At 40.2% G+C, this 13,901-nt stretch overlaps 2 protein-coding genes across 2 annotated transcripts in view; one reads left to right on the top strand and one right to left on the bottom strand.

Moving 5' to 3' along the window:
- The first annotated feature begins 647 nt into the window (after positions 1-647).
- tmem110l (transmembrane protein 110, like) lies at positions 648-12,441 on the top strand. Its single transcript, XM_035675615.1, has 8 exons — positions 648-1,119; positions 4,012-4,060; positions 4,349-4,444; positions 4,530-4,651; positions 5,748-5,860; positions 7,171-7,254; positions 7,348-7,479; positions 10,300-12,441. The coding sequence occupies exons 1-8, from the start codon at positions 930-932 to the stop codon at positions 10,426-10,428; spliced, it is 915 nt and encodes a 304-aa protein (XP_035531508.1). The 5' UTR covers positions 648-929; the 3' UTR covers positions 10,429-12,441.
- A 394-nt stretch (positions 12,442-12,835) lies between these two features.
- The window catches only part of itih5 (inter-alpha-trypsin inhibitor heavy chain 5), a 14,858-nt gene continuing 13,792 nt past the window's right edge, over positions 12,836-13,901 (bottom strand). The window contains exon 14 of the mRNA XM_035675441.1: positions 12,836-13,327. Within this exon, the coding sequence (XP_035531334.1) occupies positions 13,068-13,327 (260 nt within the window). The 3' untranslated portion in view covers positions 12,836-13,067. The remainder of the gene's footprint in view (positions 13,328-13,901) is intronic.

The following is a 13,901-nucleotide window of genomic DNA, read 5'->3' as shown; positions in this document are numbered from 1 at the left end:
ACTACGACGGAATATTAGGGCCATACTAAGAGAAAAAATTATTTATTTTTTTGGGAAATTACCAGAATAGAATAGAAGTCATAATATTACGAGAATAAAGAAGTAATATTATGAGAACTGTCAGCCTGTTGGCTCAGCCAGCAAAACTGTTTAAGGATGAAATTATTAATACTTTAGTTTACCTGTTGACTGTACTGACTGAGACAAACAGCGGCTGCTGGGCTCAGGCTGAGGCTGCTGATTGGTTGAGCTGCTCACATCAGATCTTGATAACTCTATCAAAGCTTTTTTCTCGATGACATTATTCCCGTATTATTACGACTTTATTCTCGTAACGTTCCGACTTTATTCTCATAATATTATGATATGATGATAATATTATGACTTTATTCTCAAAAAATAAATCAAGCAAGGAAACAGTCCATGTTTACATCTTTGTGTGAATGTAAATTCAGAATAGCAATACTGTATACTATAACTCTAAAGCGTCATGTAGACTCGCCGCTGCCGACCTGTCGCGCGACAACGTGACGTCACCGGGAGCGCCGGTGACGCTTATCTGCATGGTGGTCGCGACACTAGTTGCAGTCTTCTCCTGAACAGAGGTGTCGCAACTGAGCAAAGGCTACCGACTTTGCTATTTCTACGCATGATTTCTCGCCATGAATGTTGGAATCTCTGTGTTCCTTCATTGAATGATCGTACAGATGCCTGTGGAAAGCTTGCTGTTTCCGGTTTGGCAAAATCCTGGCGCGCCAGCGAGATCTACGTCATTTTGACGTCTCAGTGTCGCGCAACAGGGGTCAAGCGGCGAGCATACTGGGGCCTTTATAACCAGGCGAATTGTGAACCGTTTGGCATTTCATACAGAGCTCCTTTTGTCTCCAAAGCCCGTGTTGTTGTTGGTTTTTTTTATCACCGTTGTCAACATGGACATGTACGGATACAGCGGGGTCTTCTTGGTGAAACGATTCTTGGACAATGGCGTGTTTGAAGTCACAAACATGTCTGACATCAACAAGGCGAATCCTCAAGGCTGCGATAACGGAGCTCTGACCGACAGGTTCGGCGTCTTGATCCAGGGACTCCTCGCCATCGTTGCCTTCAGTACGCTGATGTGTAAGTACCTGATCCTGAAAACAGCTCCAGACACCGCAGACCTGTTGTGTGAGAGGATGTACAAAAGATAAAGTACAGAAACCTGCTTTTAAAAACGCTACACCGATCCACGTGGCGGTTTTGTTGACGTTTGTCAACAGCATTTTTAGCTGTGGCACCAAATTCCATTGGAAAATATGCTAATTTAATGTTTCTTTGCCTTTCAACAAGAATACATAGCGAAATTAAACACTTTAAACACATTGCATGGCTAATAAGGAGGCATTAATTATTTCGGCGTTAATTAGATACTAGAAACACGAAATATTGGGATTTAATTGAAGTTTTTCTGTTAATTTCGATCGCCACAAACATCTTCCACGTCCACATAAGAGGCAGTTCTATGAGCGGTGGTGATGTGTGCGCACCATTTTTAAAAGTACATATTTTAATAAAATTAAGTGCGGTTTGTGGCACATCTATACGCCGAATTTCCCCTGAAGATCTAAACTAACCATAAATAATTAAGGTATACCATACCTCACCGTTATATGTGCCTATAAGTAAAGCGCCATCATAAATTACCATGTTTTTAAGGGAAGTGTCGTCACAGTCTTTTCCCAGTTCAAGAATGAGTTTTGGACCCAGATCTTTGTTGTTGTTGCTCTTTAACAACCACAAAGCTTTGCCAACAGTAAACTGATCCAATCTCCACGTTTATTTAGTGAAATATAATATTCATACGCAGCAAACAGAACATTGGCTGCTGTTCAAGAAATATGCCATGATCGATTTTTTTAAAGTTTATTAGTTAATATCTGTGTCTCTGTGTGTTTTTAATTAATGTAACCAGCAGTTATTACATTAATGCACTTTAAAGTGACATATACCAGAATTTCAGCCACTTCCAACAGTGTTTCTGAGTGTCTTTAACAGAAAAACAAGATGCTCCTTTACAGCCAGACAGTGTATTTACTCCAAACAGTGCCAATTGACTGCTAAACAGCTTGTGATTTCTGTGGCAGCTGACTTGGAGAATGCTGGGCATCTTAACAGGTTTGGCACCACATGCTGAAAGGTGGCATTGGGTACTGGGTCAAGTAGGTAAAAAACAAAACAAGCAAGGCCCCTTTAGAAATATCTTTATGGTTTGTTTTAATGCATTCAAATTCAACCTCCGTGTATCCAGTGATGACTTCCTTTATGACTTCCCGGATCACTTTTACGCTACGTAGTTATTTTCCTATCAGTTTTCTTGAATAATTCATGATAACATTGACTTTATTCAGCTGCCAGTTGATTAAAAAAAAAGCCAATTACTGCACATATAAGTGTGTTGCCGTATTGTCTAATAATATAGTTTTAAAAGGTCGGTGCCGTCTAATCAAGCAGGAGGGTTCAGAGCAGTCGAGGCCTCGGAGCAGTGAAGTGTTGCAGTATTAGTCGAGGCCCTTAGGGGTTGAGAGAGATCAATAAGGTCCAACCTTCACTCAGTTACTTATTAGTAAAGAAATCAATACCCCTCTCCCCCTCTGTCTCTTTTTTTGGCTTTCCTGTGCTCTGGTTAATATTTAAACCAAATGATTTGTGCGCAGCAGAGCATTAAGAGCCCCCTCGGCTATATGATCACCGAAGAGTCCCTCTTCCTCAAAGCTATTTTTGTTAGTTTCCTTCCACCGACTCGTCATTATTCCTGCACTCACACAATCCAGATAACAGAAAACAAACAAAACAGTTTAAATTTAAGCAATTTAGTGGAAGAGAAACGTTTGTTAGCCAACAGACATTCAGAGCAAATGTTGAGAAACGTACTCTGATGTCCGGTTGGTGCAATTCCTTTCTATCATGAGACCAAAGACACACTTTTTGGTATGTTTATTACCATTTTTTGTTTGTCCGATATCCTCACAACTACAAAATCTGCACTTGGAAGTGATCTAGGGCTGCGACTGATGATCTGTTAGTTATTTGATGTTCAGTTTACGAGGATATAAAACAGGCAAAAGCAGCAAATCCGGCCTGAATGTTGCCTGATGAATGACTTAAAGGATAAATTGATAATTAAAATGTCAGACAAATACTAATCACTTAATGCGATTTGGCTGAAGTCACCTTAAATGGCTCAAAACATCTTAAAAATACAGGAAGAAGTCTGGAAGAGTATGAATGATTATACTGTAAAACCATTATTATGATACTCTAGACCCAAAGCTGTTTGAAAATATTGTATTTATTCCTCCTTCATTCTAAAACGCAAACATAAAAATAATATTTTATTATAAAGAGAAAATACATACACATACCTATTCCTATGTGTATATACAGACACGTATGGTTAACTATTTGCGTTAACAAACTTCAGGATAAAAAAACATAATAATAATAATAAATAAAAAAAAAATAAGTAAAATAATCAATAATAATAAAAATAAATAAGATAAAATAATAATAATAATAAAAAATAAATCAATAATAATAGATAATAATCAATAATAATAAAATAAAATAAATAAATAAAACAGGCAATAATTTGAACAGATAACATTAAAAAAAAGCTAGATAAATAAAAGTCCTCAAAATGGCTGTGGAGAGTCCAGGGATGGCTGAAAACACGCCTGCAGGAAGCCCCTGATTATGATGTTTTCACATGCCTGAGTCACAGGGTCAGTGAGATGGCGAGATAGAGAGACAGTGGGCATCTGTTCACCCTGAGCGCGGTGGGGAGGAATGAAGCGCTGTTGCGGTGTGAAGCGCATGAGGATGATTCCCTCTGGCCCTGCGGAGCCACAAGGCCTCGCTGTGTAGCTCAGACACTGTTTTTGAAGTGTTGCACGTTATCGTCTTGCAGGATGAACACGAGTCTAGTTTGAACTTTTGTTGATTAATTGATTTACTTTTGTTTTTGGTTTGCAGTGAAGAGGTTCCGGGAGCCTGTAGGGATCAGACGACCGTGGAGGATCTGGTCAGAAATCTCTCTTCTTTTCTCTCTTTATACTTCGTCCTTTCCTACATTCTTACATTTGACACACTTGCTTGGACGACTTAAGTCTGTTAAAATAAAGAAAACCCTAATTTCTGTCAGGGATTGGTGAAATAAGCCAATCTGTCTGTCTAGCCTGTGAATATCATCTTAGGGGTTTCTTGACATTAAAATGGTTAAAAAGACATTTTCAAACATGCTGCACAATAGAATAAAGAGGTTTAATTCATAAAAATGAAGTTTAACAAGGTCCATGTTCGTGTTTTCCAGGTTTTTCGACACATCCAAGCAGGCCATCGGTGCTCTTTTCATCCACTTTGCCAACGTCTTCCTGTCCACGCTAACCAAAGAGGACCCCTGCTCCCTGTGAGTTACTGATGAGCACAAACAAAGTCACGATAAGACGATAAGTTTGGCTGTCACATGATGTGATTTCCCCTTTCTGCCAAAGGTATCTGATGAACTTCCTGCTGGACGCCATGTTGGGGATGCTGGTCATCTGGCTGGCTGTGAAGTTGGTGTCCAAGCTGGTGGAGTACAAGCAGTGGACTCTGCTCATGTTCGGAGAATACGGTCAGTGAAAGAATCTGGTTTCTAAAAAAAACATTAAAATGGCCTCAGGAGTTGTATTTGTGAATGTGAGAGATGGAAGAGGGAGAAGATTACTGATGCAGCTCTGGTTTTCCACCACCGGAGGGCGCTGTAGACCCACTGGAGGTGGGACAGGGAGGCGAGCCAGCATCTCCAGCTGCAACCCCGCCTGGAAAACATTCCCAGTGGCAGACGGATTAACTCCACGCCAGTTATTACACTCACTGTGCTGTTGTTTTCTCTTGTGCCTTCCTTCCTCGTGTGATGGGAAATATCTCTGAAACAAATAGCAACTGATTAGATCTCCATCTAACTTCTCTGTTTAAAGGAAAAGCTAATATTTTCAGATTCATTTGGCCATCAGCCGTTAATGACCAATGGTTGTTTCTTTCTTTTACCGTCTCTCTTTCCCCTTTTTCTCTGTCTCTGTCTGTCCGTCTGTGTGTCTTCCTCCTCCCTTCTTCCTGTCTTAATGACAGACTTGTCCTCCTTTGTGTCTGCTGTGGTGAGACACCTGTGTTGTAACAGACCCTTTGGAAAGGTTTAGGCATGAGTTAAATATCCAGCTCAAGATGCAGAACAGTTGCACATCTGAGAAATGTAAAAGCTTTTCTTATTATGGAATTATGTTAGAGCTACAGAGTGTTTTAATTGCAGGTTGACATTAGTTAAAAATCAATCTTGATTTATACTGAATGAGTCATTTAATGCAAAGAACTTCTCACAATACAACCAATTTGAAACATGCAGAAGCTAAAAATCTTTATACATAATATTAAAGAGAATAAATAAACTATAATAAAATGAAATAATAAATCTGTCTTTTAAATAATGAATACAATCTTTCAATTTGGGCAAAAGACATAATTTCACAGAATAAAATGCATAAACGGTAAACTATTGAAAGGTTATGATGCTGTTAAAAAAAGAAATCTTTTAAAGATGAAAAACTCATCTTAAACATGAAAAGAATGGATGTGCATTAAATCTCTTATATGATATTTATAGAGAGTTTTTATATATATATTTATATGAGATTGTCTGTTTACTGATGTTTTTTCAACCTTCTGTCCCCCAGGCGACCCTCCCCAGGCGGCAGCATGGCTGGGTCAGTGTGGCATCTACCTGCTCATCATGGTGCTGGAGAAAGGGGTGATCAGCCTGGTGCTGCTCGTCCCCGGCTGGTCCAAAGTAAGGAGACCGCACGGCTACTTGTGCCACGTTCAGGGCCTACGGGAAAGATGGCATCCTGTGACATTATCATACATTTATGTCATGGTTTGACCTGCCAAGAACTAAAAAGGAGGAGGAAATGTTAGAATATGAGCCGAGCCTGTGAACTTTGATTACCTCATGAATGATTTTCAGTCGTTTTTTATTGTGAAAAGAAAATGTTTACATCCCCAACCAGAGCAGCAGATTTGTACACAGTCTTCGCTCCTTTCTATTTTGGCTCTGTTTGGTTTTGTCATTTGATATTTTCTGGCAGCGCTGAGAGATGAAAGTCATCGAGACTAGAGAGCAAATAAACAAGTAACGGATAAATAAAAAAAAAAACGTTCTTTTTGAGTCTAATGGAGACAGTGTCGATGTCTTTGAACGACAGTTTGTTTGCGAGACATTGGGGATCATTTTTGTTTATTCACAGCATCCCTTGTCATAGCAACAGGGGCCTTTCTAAGGAAGTGCCCTTTATTTGTATATTTCCTATTTATTTTTTCCCAGATAGAAGGAGATTTTAGTTGTAAAGCTCTCTGTGTACTTCCTCTGTTTAAAGATCGTCTCCTCACTTTGACAAACTCTGACTATAAATATTAGTATTACTAATAGTAATGTGTTTGTTCTGGTCCAGGGAAGTTTCATTCAGGTTTTCAACCCATGGTGTAAAATAAAGTAACAATAGCAACTTATGGCCCTTTTTTAATAAACAAGTTGCAAATTATATAGTTATAAAGTTATATAGTATAGGTAGAAAGACATATTTTTAGAAAAATGCAATACAAAGGGGGTGTGAAAGAGGCCATAACCATTTATGGCAAAATAGAATATATATATTTCTGTAGAAGCCATAAAATCTTACTTTTTTAAACATATAAAAACTTGTTTCTTTCACGTGGAAATGATTGTGTTAAAGTAAAGGAGGAAGTTGTTCCGTGTTAATACACAAATGCACAATTAACACATAGTTACACAGCAGAAGACCGAGTCAGGTCAGGTTGTAACCTGGTAAAGTTAACAGTTCTTTTTAGAAGCCACTGTTCACAGCCTGAACACTGAATCAGGAAATAAATATCTTAAACTTCATTTTTCTTTTCATAATTTCCTAGAAAGATTTCTGTTTTGTTTGTCCTCGTGTTTAGACTTAATCATTTTTACACCAAACATAACCATAACCATTAGAAGGTGGAACTCAAAAGCTCAAACCAACCAGACTTATTGTCTAAAGAAGGCCGTTACCAGCCTGATTCCAGTTTGTTAAACCTTCCTTTTGTCTCTTCCAGTTGCAGGAGGTGTTGCTGAGCTACATTGCTAACCCTCAGCTGGAGCTGGTGCTGGTGATGCTCATTGTGCCCTTCATAGTGAACGTAAGTTGTTCGAGTGGCCCCAGAAGTGAGTTCAGGCCTCTTATCTCTAAAAGCAACCGTGACCCCCAGTCTCTCCTTCCTCCCCCCCTGTAGTCCATCATGTTCTGGGTGGTGGACAGCCTGATGATGAGGAAGTACAAGACGATGAAGAGCCTGGACGATTCCTGTGAAAGCTCGGTGAAGAAGGCTGACCCGCTGCTCTGGGCGAACGACGAGGAGTCACGGGTGAGAGTAACTGATATTTATACTGTGAAACAGCTGCTTATCGTTTTTAGTCACTCATGTAATTAAACCACCTGCTTCGTTCTGGATGTTATGTCTGTGCGAGTTCATTAGATGTGTAATTAGGAATTGATACAAACGGAAGATCTCATTGTGACTGAAAAGCTCTCCGTCCATTGTGTGTAAATAACTACACTGCAGTTTTGCCAGCTTTTTATGAGCAATGAGTGGCAATGCTTAAGGTTTCAGTGATTTGGCGACACCTGTGGTTACTGGTGTTAACTGCAAGTGCGGTTTAATACTGCCATAAAACCACAGAATTCTGGGGGCAGCAAAACAAAAAGGTTGTTTCAGTGAAGAAGTCGGGCAGTAATTGGTCTTTTTTCTGTAAGCAATTGTTCTCTGATTTTAAAAGAAGTTGAAGGCAGCTCTTCATCCAACCTTCGTGTTACATTACTCCCTGCAATATTTCAAACTGATCTGCTGTCAAAAAATGCCCAAAATGACTATAAACGATAGCGATAAGTACTAATCTCACTGACAAACACATTTCCTGTGACTGCTTTGTAATTAATGTAAACTTGTGTTTTGCCAGTTAAATGCTTTTAGGAAATGTTCGGTTTACATTAGCTTATTACAGCATTTTACTGCAAATGCATCAGGCTCAATCACCATCGTGTTACTTGCAGAGCGTTTTGGGTGTAAAGAATATATGAATGTTTTAATAATTATTTCTATAGAAATGCCACTGATTTGTGTTTTTGTGTATTTATTTAAAATTCTGTGTAGCATTACCATGTCTAAAAGTTTTAATTAAACACCCTCAAAATAAGTTAAAGGCTCGCTTACCAGGCTACTTAGAGAAATCAGACTGCGCCCATCTGCTCTGGAAGTGACTCACTAGCCTTTTAAAGGGATTACTTTTGATGTTATGAAAAACTTTGCTAAAGCCCGTTCCCAAACAAGAATGTGACAGTTTAATATCTTTGCTTTTTGATGAAGGGTAGAGGACTTTAATGTGTGTGAAAATGAGTGTTGATGGTTGATGTACCCACACGGTCACGCTGGGTGTCAACCGCACCTGTTGTTTTGGTGGATGAGTACAGCTTTGGGACACGCACGCCATACAGATTTCCTCTCTCTACACTTGTTCTAATGAGGAACAAACCCAGATGAATCCAATCCAAGAAAGACTGAGTCAGACTGTCCTCCCTCGGTGCTGTTGAGTTAGGGTTTAAGATTCGGGGTGAAAGGTACGTGCAAACACCATTTTTGGTTTGTTTTTCATGATTTCTTGGTTCCAGTTAAGGGACATCTTAATGTTTCAGAATCCAGTGATATTTTAGACAATAGCTTCCAACTTTGTGGCAGCAGTTTAGGGAGGGTCCTTTCCTGTTTACATTATAAGCAAGGCCAATAATGACAAAAAAATCTTCAGACACGCCTGCAGGCAGCCTTGTCAGTGTGGCTGCTGTAGAAGGATGTCAGCGCTCCCATTTGTGAGTTTTGGGAAGGTGGTGAAAAAGTTGGTTTCGAGCCTCGTAACTCTTCTCTACAGCATCCTGCTGAAACATATGCCTGCATTACACATTATTTTTCTTTGTTTTGATATTAGCGTTATATATCGGCCTGAAACCAGAAGATTGGAGGCTGTTTCAGCAACAGATTAATGCCTACAATGTTGGGATGGGATGTTCAACAATCACATTATGAGTGTAAATCTTCGGTGGCCACATATTTTTTAGGGTATCCACATACTTTGGGCCAAGCAGTGTTGGTCTTAAAGTTGTTCACAGCTTAATTTTTACAACATCTTTGTCTTTACGTGCTTGTGGACAGAAAAGAAACGAAGATAAAAATATAGAGGGTGATGACATGCAACAAAAATCTAACTCGTGACATTGACCAAGAGGATGCCCACGTGATCGGCTCTTGTGAGTTTTGGGTTGAGTTCTGGTTTATCTGGACTGATGAAACTGTTAACAGGCTAGTTGTTGTGTTCAGGGAAGCGAGTTCAGTAGCCACCTCCTTCACACAGCACAGAGGCCTGTGTCATCCCCTTCTCTCTCAGGAAAGATTGACAGATGATTGTTAGGGTGCATGACCCTCGTGTTGAGTGGGATGAGAGTGTTTATCCCTCCCTCCTCTTCCCCTCTTCCCTGGTCGCCTGCCAGGCAGCCATAAATCACTGCCTTCATCCCGGGAATAAAAGTGACATTTAGGAGTTGTTTCCACGCGCTGATGTTATGGAAAGCAGAGTGAAACGGAGGAGGATGACAGATAGAGAGGCATTGACTCGGATGAGGTCTTGGTGGGGGTGGCGGTCGGAGCTGTGGTCACAATGCCGTTGTTGTGGCTGGTGTTGCTGCCTGTGACATCGAGGCTGTAGCGGAGATGATCAGATTCTAGTATCCCGGTATCGTCCAAATGTAAGTTGGATATTAACTTTGGTTAATACAGAACTTGTGAGTGTGTGCGCCCCCTAATGCTACAAGACACCCCGTCTGTCTTTATCCCAATATCTGAATCTGTGCTGCTCTTTAAAGTGGACTTCAGCTTTTCCACATGTCAAACCCGAACATAAAACAACATATGGAGGTTTATAATGCCGTAAATGTCGTAGAGTTGTGGAATTTTTGCTCCTTCGGGATTCGAAAGCCTGCTGCTGCTGGAAAGTGTCTTCCAGGCTGCGAATAAACTGTGATATTTTCCACTTTAGGTCGGGAATGCAGAACTGTTTCCCAGCTTTCCCGCGAAGCAGAATCCAAACATACAACGGCAGAAAACCACTACATCCATCAAAATCTTCTGTTCTTCTCTCAGGTCCTGCTGACTGTCGAGACGGACACAGACGAGGCTTCAGAGGGGGAAGAAGAGCCCGGTGACGTCGGACCGGCCCCTCACGTGCAGTACTCTGGAGGACCACTGAGACCCAGCTGGGTGGTGGTGTAAACCCAGGTGACGTGACCTCCTACCCGTCCTTCCACTATCCACACACAATCTTAAAAGCCTGAATATGAGCAAACATACAAAAAAAAAACCTTGCATCCTTATCTCCTCAGATTAAAGGTCTAACTATCAGCTTCCTTGTAAGCGAAGGCACAATTAAAGGTCATATAACCTGTGAATGTGAACACTACAGCCTTAGCTGCCTTCCTCTGCACTGAAGGTGTGAATAGTTACAACTTGACTCAGTGTATGCATATAAATCAAGTAGCATATTGGGAATTAGAGGCTCTTTATCTTCTCACCTTGCTGCCTCCGTTTTGCTGCGAGACAACATCAGAGTAACCACAACTGAGTGTGTGCAGAGAGAGATTATTAGGGAGAGTACCATCCGCGGGGCAAAATGTGCGGGTGGTAATGACAAAGACTGAAATAAATCTGTCTTTTCTCCACATTGGGGACTTTTGGGAATGATGTTGCTCTAAAGAGAGTAATTTATCACATATCATATTCCAAAGAGGAGCAAGTGAGTAAAGTATATGTGTATATATATATATATATATATATATATATATATGTGCTCTAAGATTTTACTTGGTCAAATATAATCACTGCAAATCCACCTTTTTAATTTGTAATTATAGTCATTCCTGTACGTTCTCTCCCTCTGGCTAAGTTTGAAAGGTGGTTAATGGTCTTATTTCTTAAAACCACACGCTCAGTCATGACGGACCAAACATGTTGAAAGTGGTGGTTCTGTGGAAAAGTTCTTTGCAACAGGCTGCTTTTAAAAAGAATTATATGTGGGCAGGAAATAGTTTTATGTCATGGTTTAAAGGACCAGGTTACACTATGTTTCTGAAATCATACGCATATTTGTTGTGTACGATGGAGTATTAGAGCTACTGTAGGGGGGAGAAAAGTGAGATTTTCTGATGAATACCACTCTGTACACTAAATATGAAGCTACAGCACACATCTGATTAGCTTAGCATAAAGACTGGAAACAGCTAGCCTTCCTCCGTGTGAAGGTAATAAAATCAATCACCAGTGTATATAGCTCACTTAATAACATGTTATGTATTGTTTGTTTAATTCGTACAAAATCCCAAGTATAGAAACGACATGTTTTTCACGAGGGGTCGTATGGGGGACTATTTCTTGGCCGGGAGCTGTGACTTCCTGAACTTTCTACCTTTTGTACACAGGTAGGCGAGCTGTTTCACAATTTCAGATATCAGAGTGGAATTGATCTTCAGCAAGAATTCAAATAAGCACAATTGGTTGAAAATGTCAAAATATTCCTTCAAAAGTGACGTTTTGTGATAAGAACTGACCTTTTGGTAGCGATACTTTACAAAATATAACAACCCCTTTTCTTGAAATGTTGTCCATTAGGTTATATCTTTACTTCAATTTTATTTTTTCCTTGAAATTAGAACTTTATTTTCTTAAAACATTACGACTTTATTCTCAAAATCTCCAGTTTCTTTCCCCTACGACTGTCCATCGTAGTAAACTTGATAAAGTAGCTCTGTATTGAACTTTTGCAAGGTATGGCACATCTTTATTATTTATTCTGTTAATATTTTATATGTATTTGACTTTATATATTGTGGTCCAATCTGTGGTAACAACATTGGAATAGGATGTTTTTTTTTTTTTTAGTGTATGAAGTAAGTCGCTGCCAAACTACAGGTGGTAAACATGCTCTGGGATCAGTATGAATTTATTATGCCATCTTTATATATTCTGCTGTTTCTCATCATTTCCATTCTCCTGTTAACTTTTACAGTTTAAAAGCAGAGACAGTTTACTCCGTCTGTAATGTTATATTTTGTATTCCAATGTATCTTGTATGTATTATTATTTTTTTTTTCAATATGCCAAATAATGAACATGTGGATCAAAATGGCACAGCACAGCCTGAAGTGTCATTAACAGGCTGTACACTGCCACGGTGCTTCTTACCGAATGTATCTCTTTAGTCTGTGCGAATAAAGATGATTGACACATGAACCGGTGTTGGGTGTTGAATTCCTACGGCGGACGGGGTAAGGCAGCGCGATGACAGACAAAGTGAGCGGGACCCCGGCCAGAGCACACCTGTGTGGGCGGGGCCAGCAGCCCTGTGACCTCCAGCTGATGACAGGGAGGACTATGGAGCGGTGTGTGGGTGTGTGTATTTGTGTGCTATGTGTGTTGGGCGTGCGTCTAGTCATTGACGCTGGGACAAGGGGTTAGTTACCGGGGTTGGTCTCCGTGGTAACCAGGTGTGATCTTCAGCTCGAGGTTGCCACATTTAAGACATGTTGACATACATATTTGGTGTGTGAGGAGATGGGGGGGGGGGGAAGAAAGTACTCCGAAGTCGATGGTTGTGTGCTTTATGTTTTGGAAAACAACCTCAAAATGTGGGTTTAATTATTTTTATTTACAATTACAACATTATTGTAAAAATAATACACTCAATATAATAAAAAACATTTAATTTTCATTAGAAATAGTACAAAAATATATTCGAAAGAGCCTGTAGGTAGAAAGACAACTGAAATGTGACGGCTTGGCATTCGGAAATGTTTGGGATCTGCTGGGATGGGATACAGAGTAAAGTGAGTTAAATAAATGCCACGGCTCCAGTCGTCTCACACTCTGTTAGTCCCGTGTGGCCAGTCCCCTGTGTCGAACATGTGCGACGACATATAGTCCTCGTACTGTCCGTCTATCAGCTTAGCCGCGTTGTTCCGGGCGAACCAGCAGTCCACGCTCTGAGTCCCACTGTATATCTTCCTGCTCTTCTGAACCACGGGCACCGAGCGGCCCTTCACTTTCAGGATGGGCGAGGGTTTCATGTCTCCTTGTGCAGGAAGCTCTGCCAGTCCCACTTCCTCATACAGGAACTGACCTGAAAGTAGAAGGAATCAAAGGTTGGAGTTATTTTAGTCTCAGAGTTTGACTGATATGAGTCTTTGAAGGCCAGCCAGTGACTCTTTTTGATGTTAAGTAGTTAAAAATTTAGCAATTTCTTTGCACAGATTCAGAATTTTCTTCAGAATTTTCTTCAGAATTTTCTTCAGAATTTTCTTCAGAATTTTCTTCAGAATTTCATAATTGGCAAGAAAGGATATCGGGTCAAATATCCCCCCATGATGGTCGACTGACCAAAATCTTGGCCACTAATCAATCAGCAGGTCAGTAGTTTGATCCCATTTCGAAGTGTCCTAGATTTTAAACTGCTGGCCCTTAGATTTCTCTTAAATTTGGATTTGGATATACTGGAAACTAATAGCTGGATTTCCAGGATATCCACGGTCCCTACAGGATGATTTCCTAATGTTTTTGGTGCCCTCCTGACCTTTTTTTTCTAGCACCACCCTCTCTTAAGAAATAACAGATTTCCATGAAACTTCACCACAAGGGATACAAGCTTTTAGTTAACTTCCCTGCAAACTCAGTCTAGCCTCACATTTTACTAATAT

The sequence above is a fragment of the Morone saxatilis genome, unplaced genomic scaffold, assembly GCF_004916995.1.
Source record: "Morone saxatilis isolate NCDOM2014 unplaced genomic scaffold, NCSU_SB_2.0 Contig10, whole genome shotgun sequence".
Taxonomy (NCBI): domain Eukaryota; kingdom Metazoa; phylum Chordata; class Actinopteri; family Moronidae; genus Morone; species Morone saxatilis.
The sequence above is the reverse complement of the archived record's forward strand: the minus strand, read 5'-3'. Positions and strand labels throughout refer to the sequence as shown.

What these genes read in the sequence shown, in the direction of transcription:
- tmem110l (XM_035675615.1), top strand. Translation starts at nt 930, where the DNA reads ATGGACATGTACGGATACAGCGGGGTCTTCTTGGTGAAACGATTCTTG. An exon ending in TCGTCCCCGGCTGGTCCAAA is followed by an intron (nt 5,861 to 7,170) that starts GTAAGGAGACCG and finishes TGTCTCTTCCAG; the next exon opens with TTGCAGGAGGTGTTGCTGAG. An exon ending in CGAACGACGAGGAGTCACGG is followed by an intron (nt 7,480 to 10,299) that starts GTGAGAGTAACT and finishes TTCTTCTCTCAG; the next exon opens with GTCCTGCTGACTGTCGAGAC.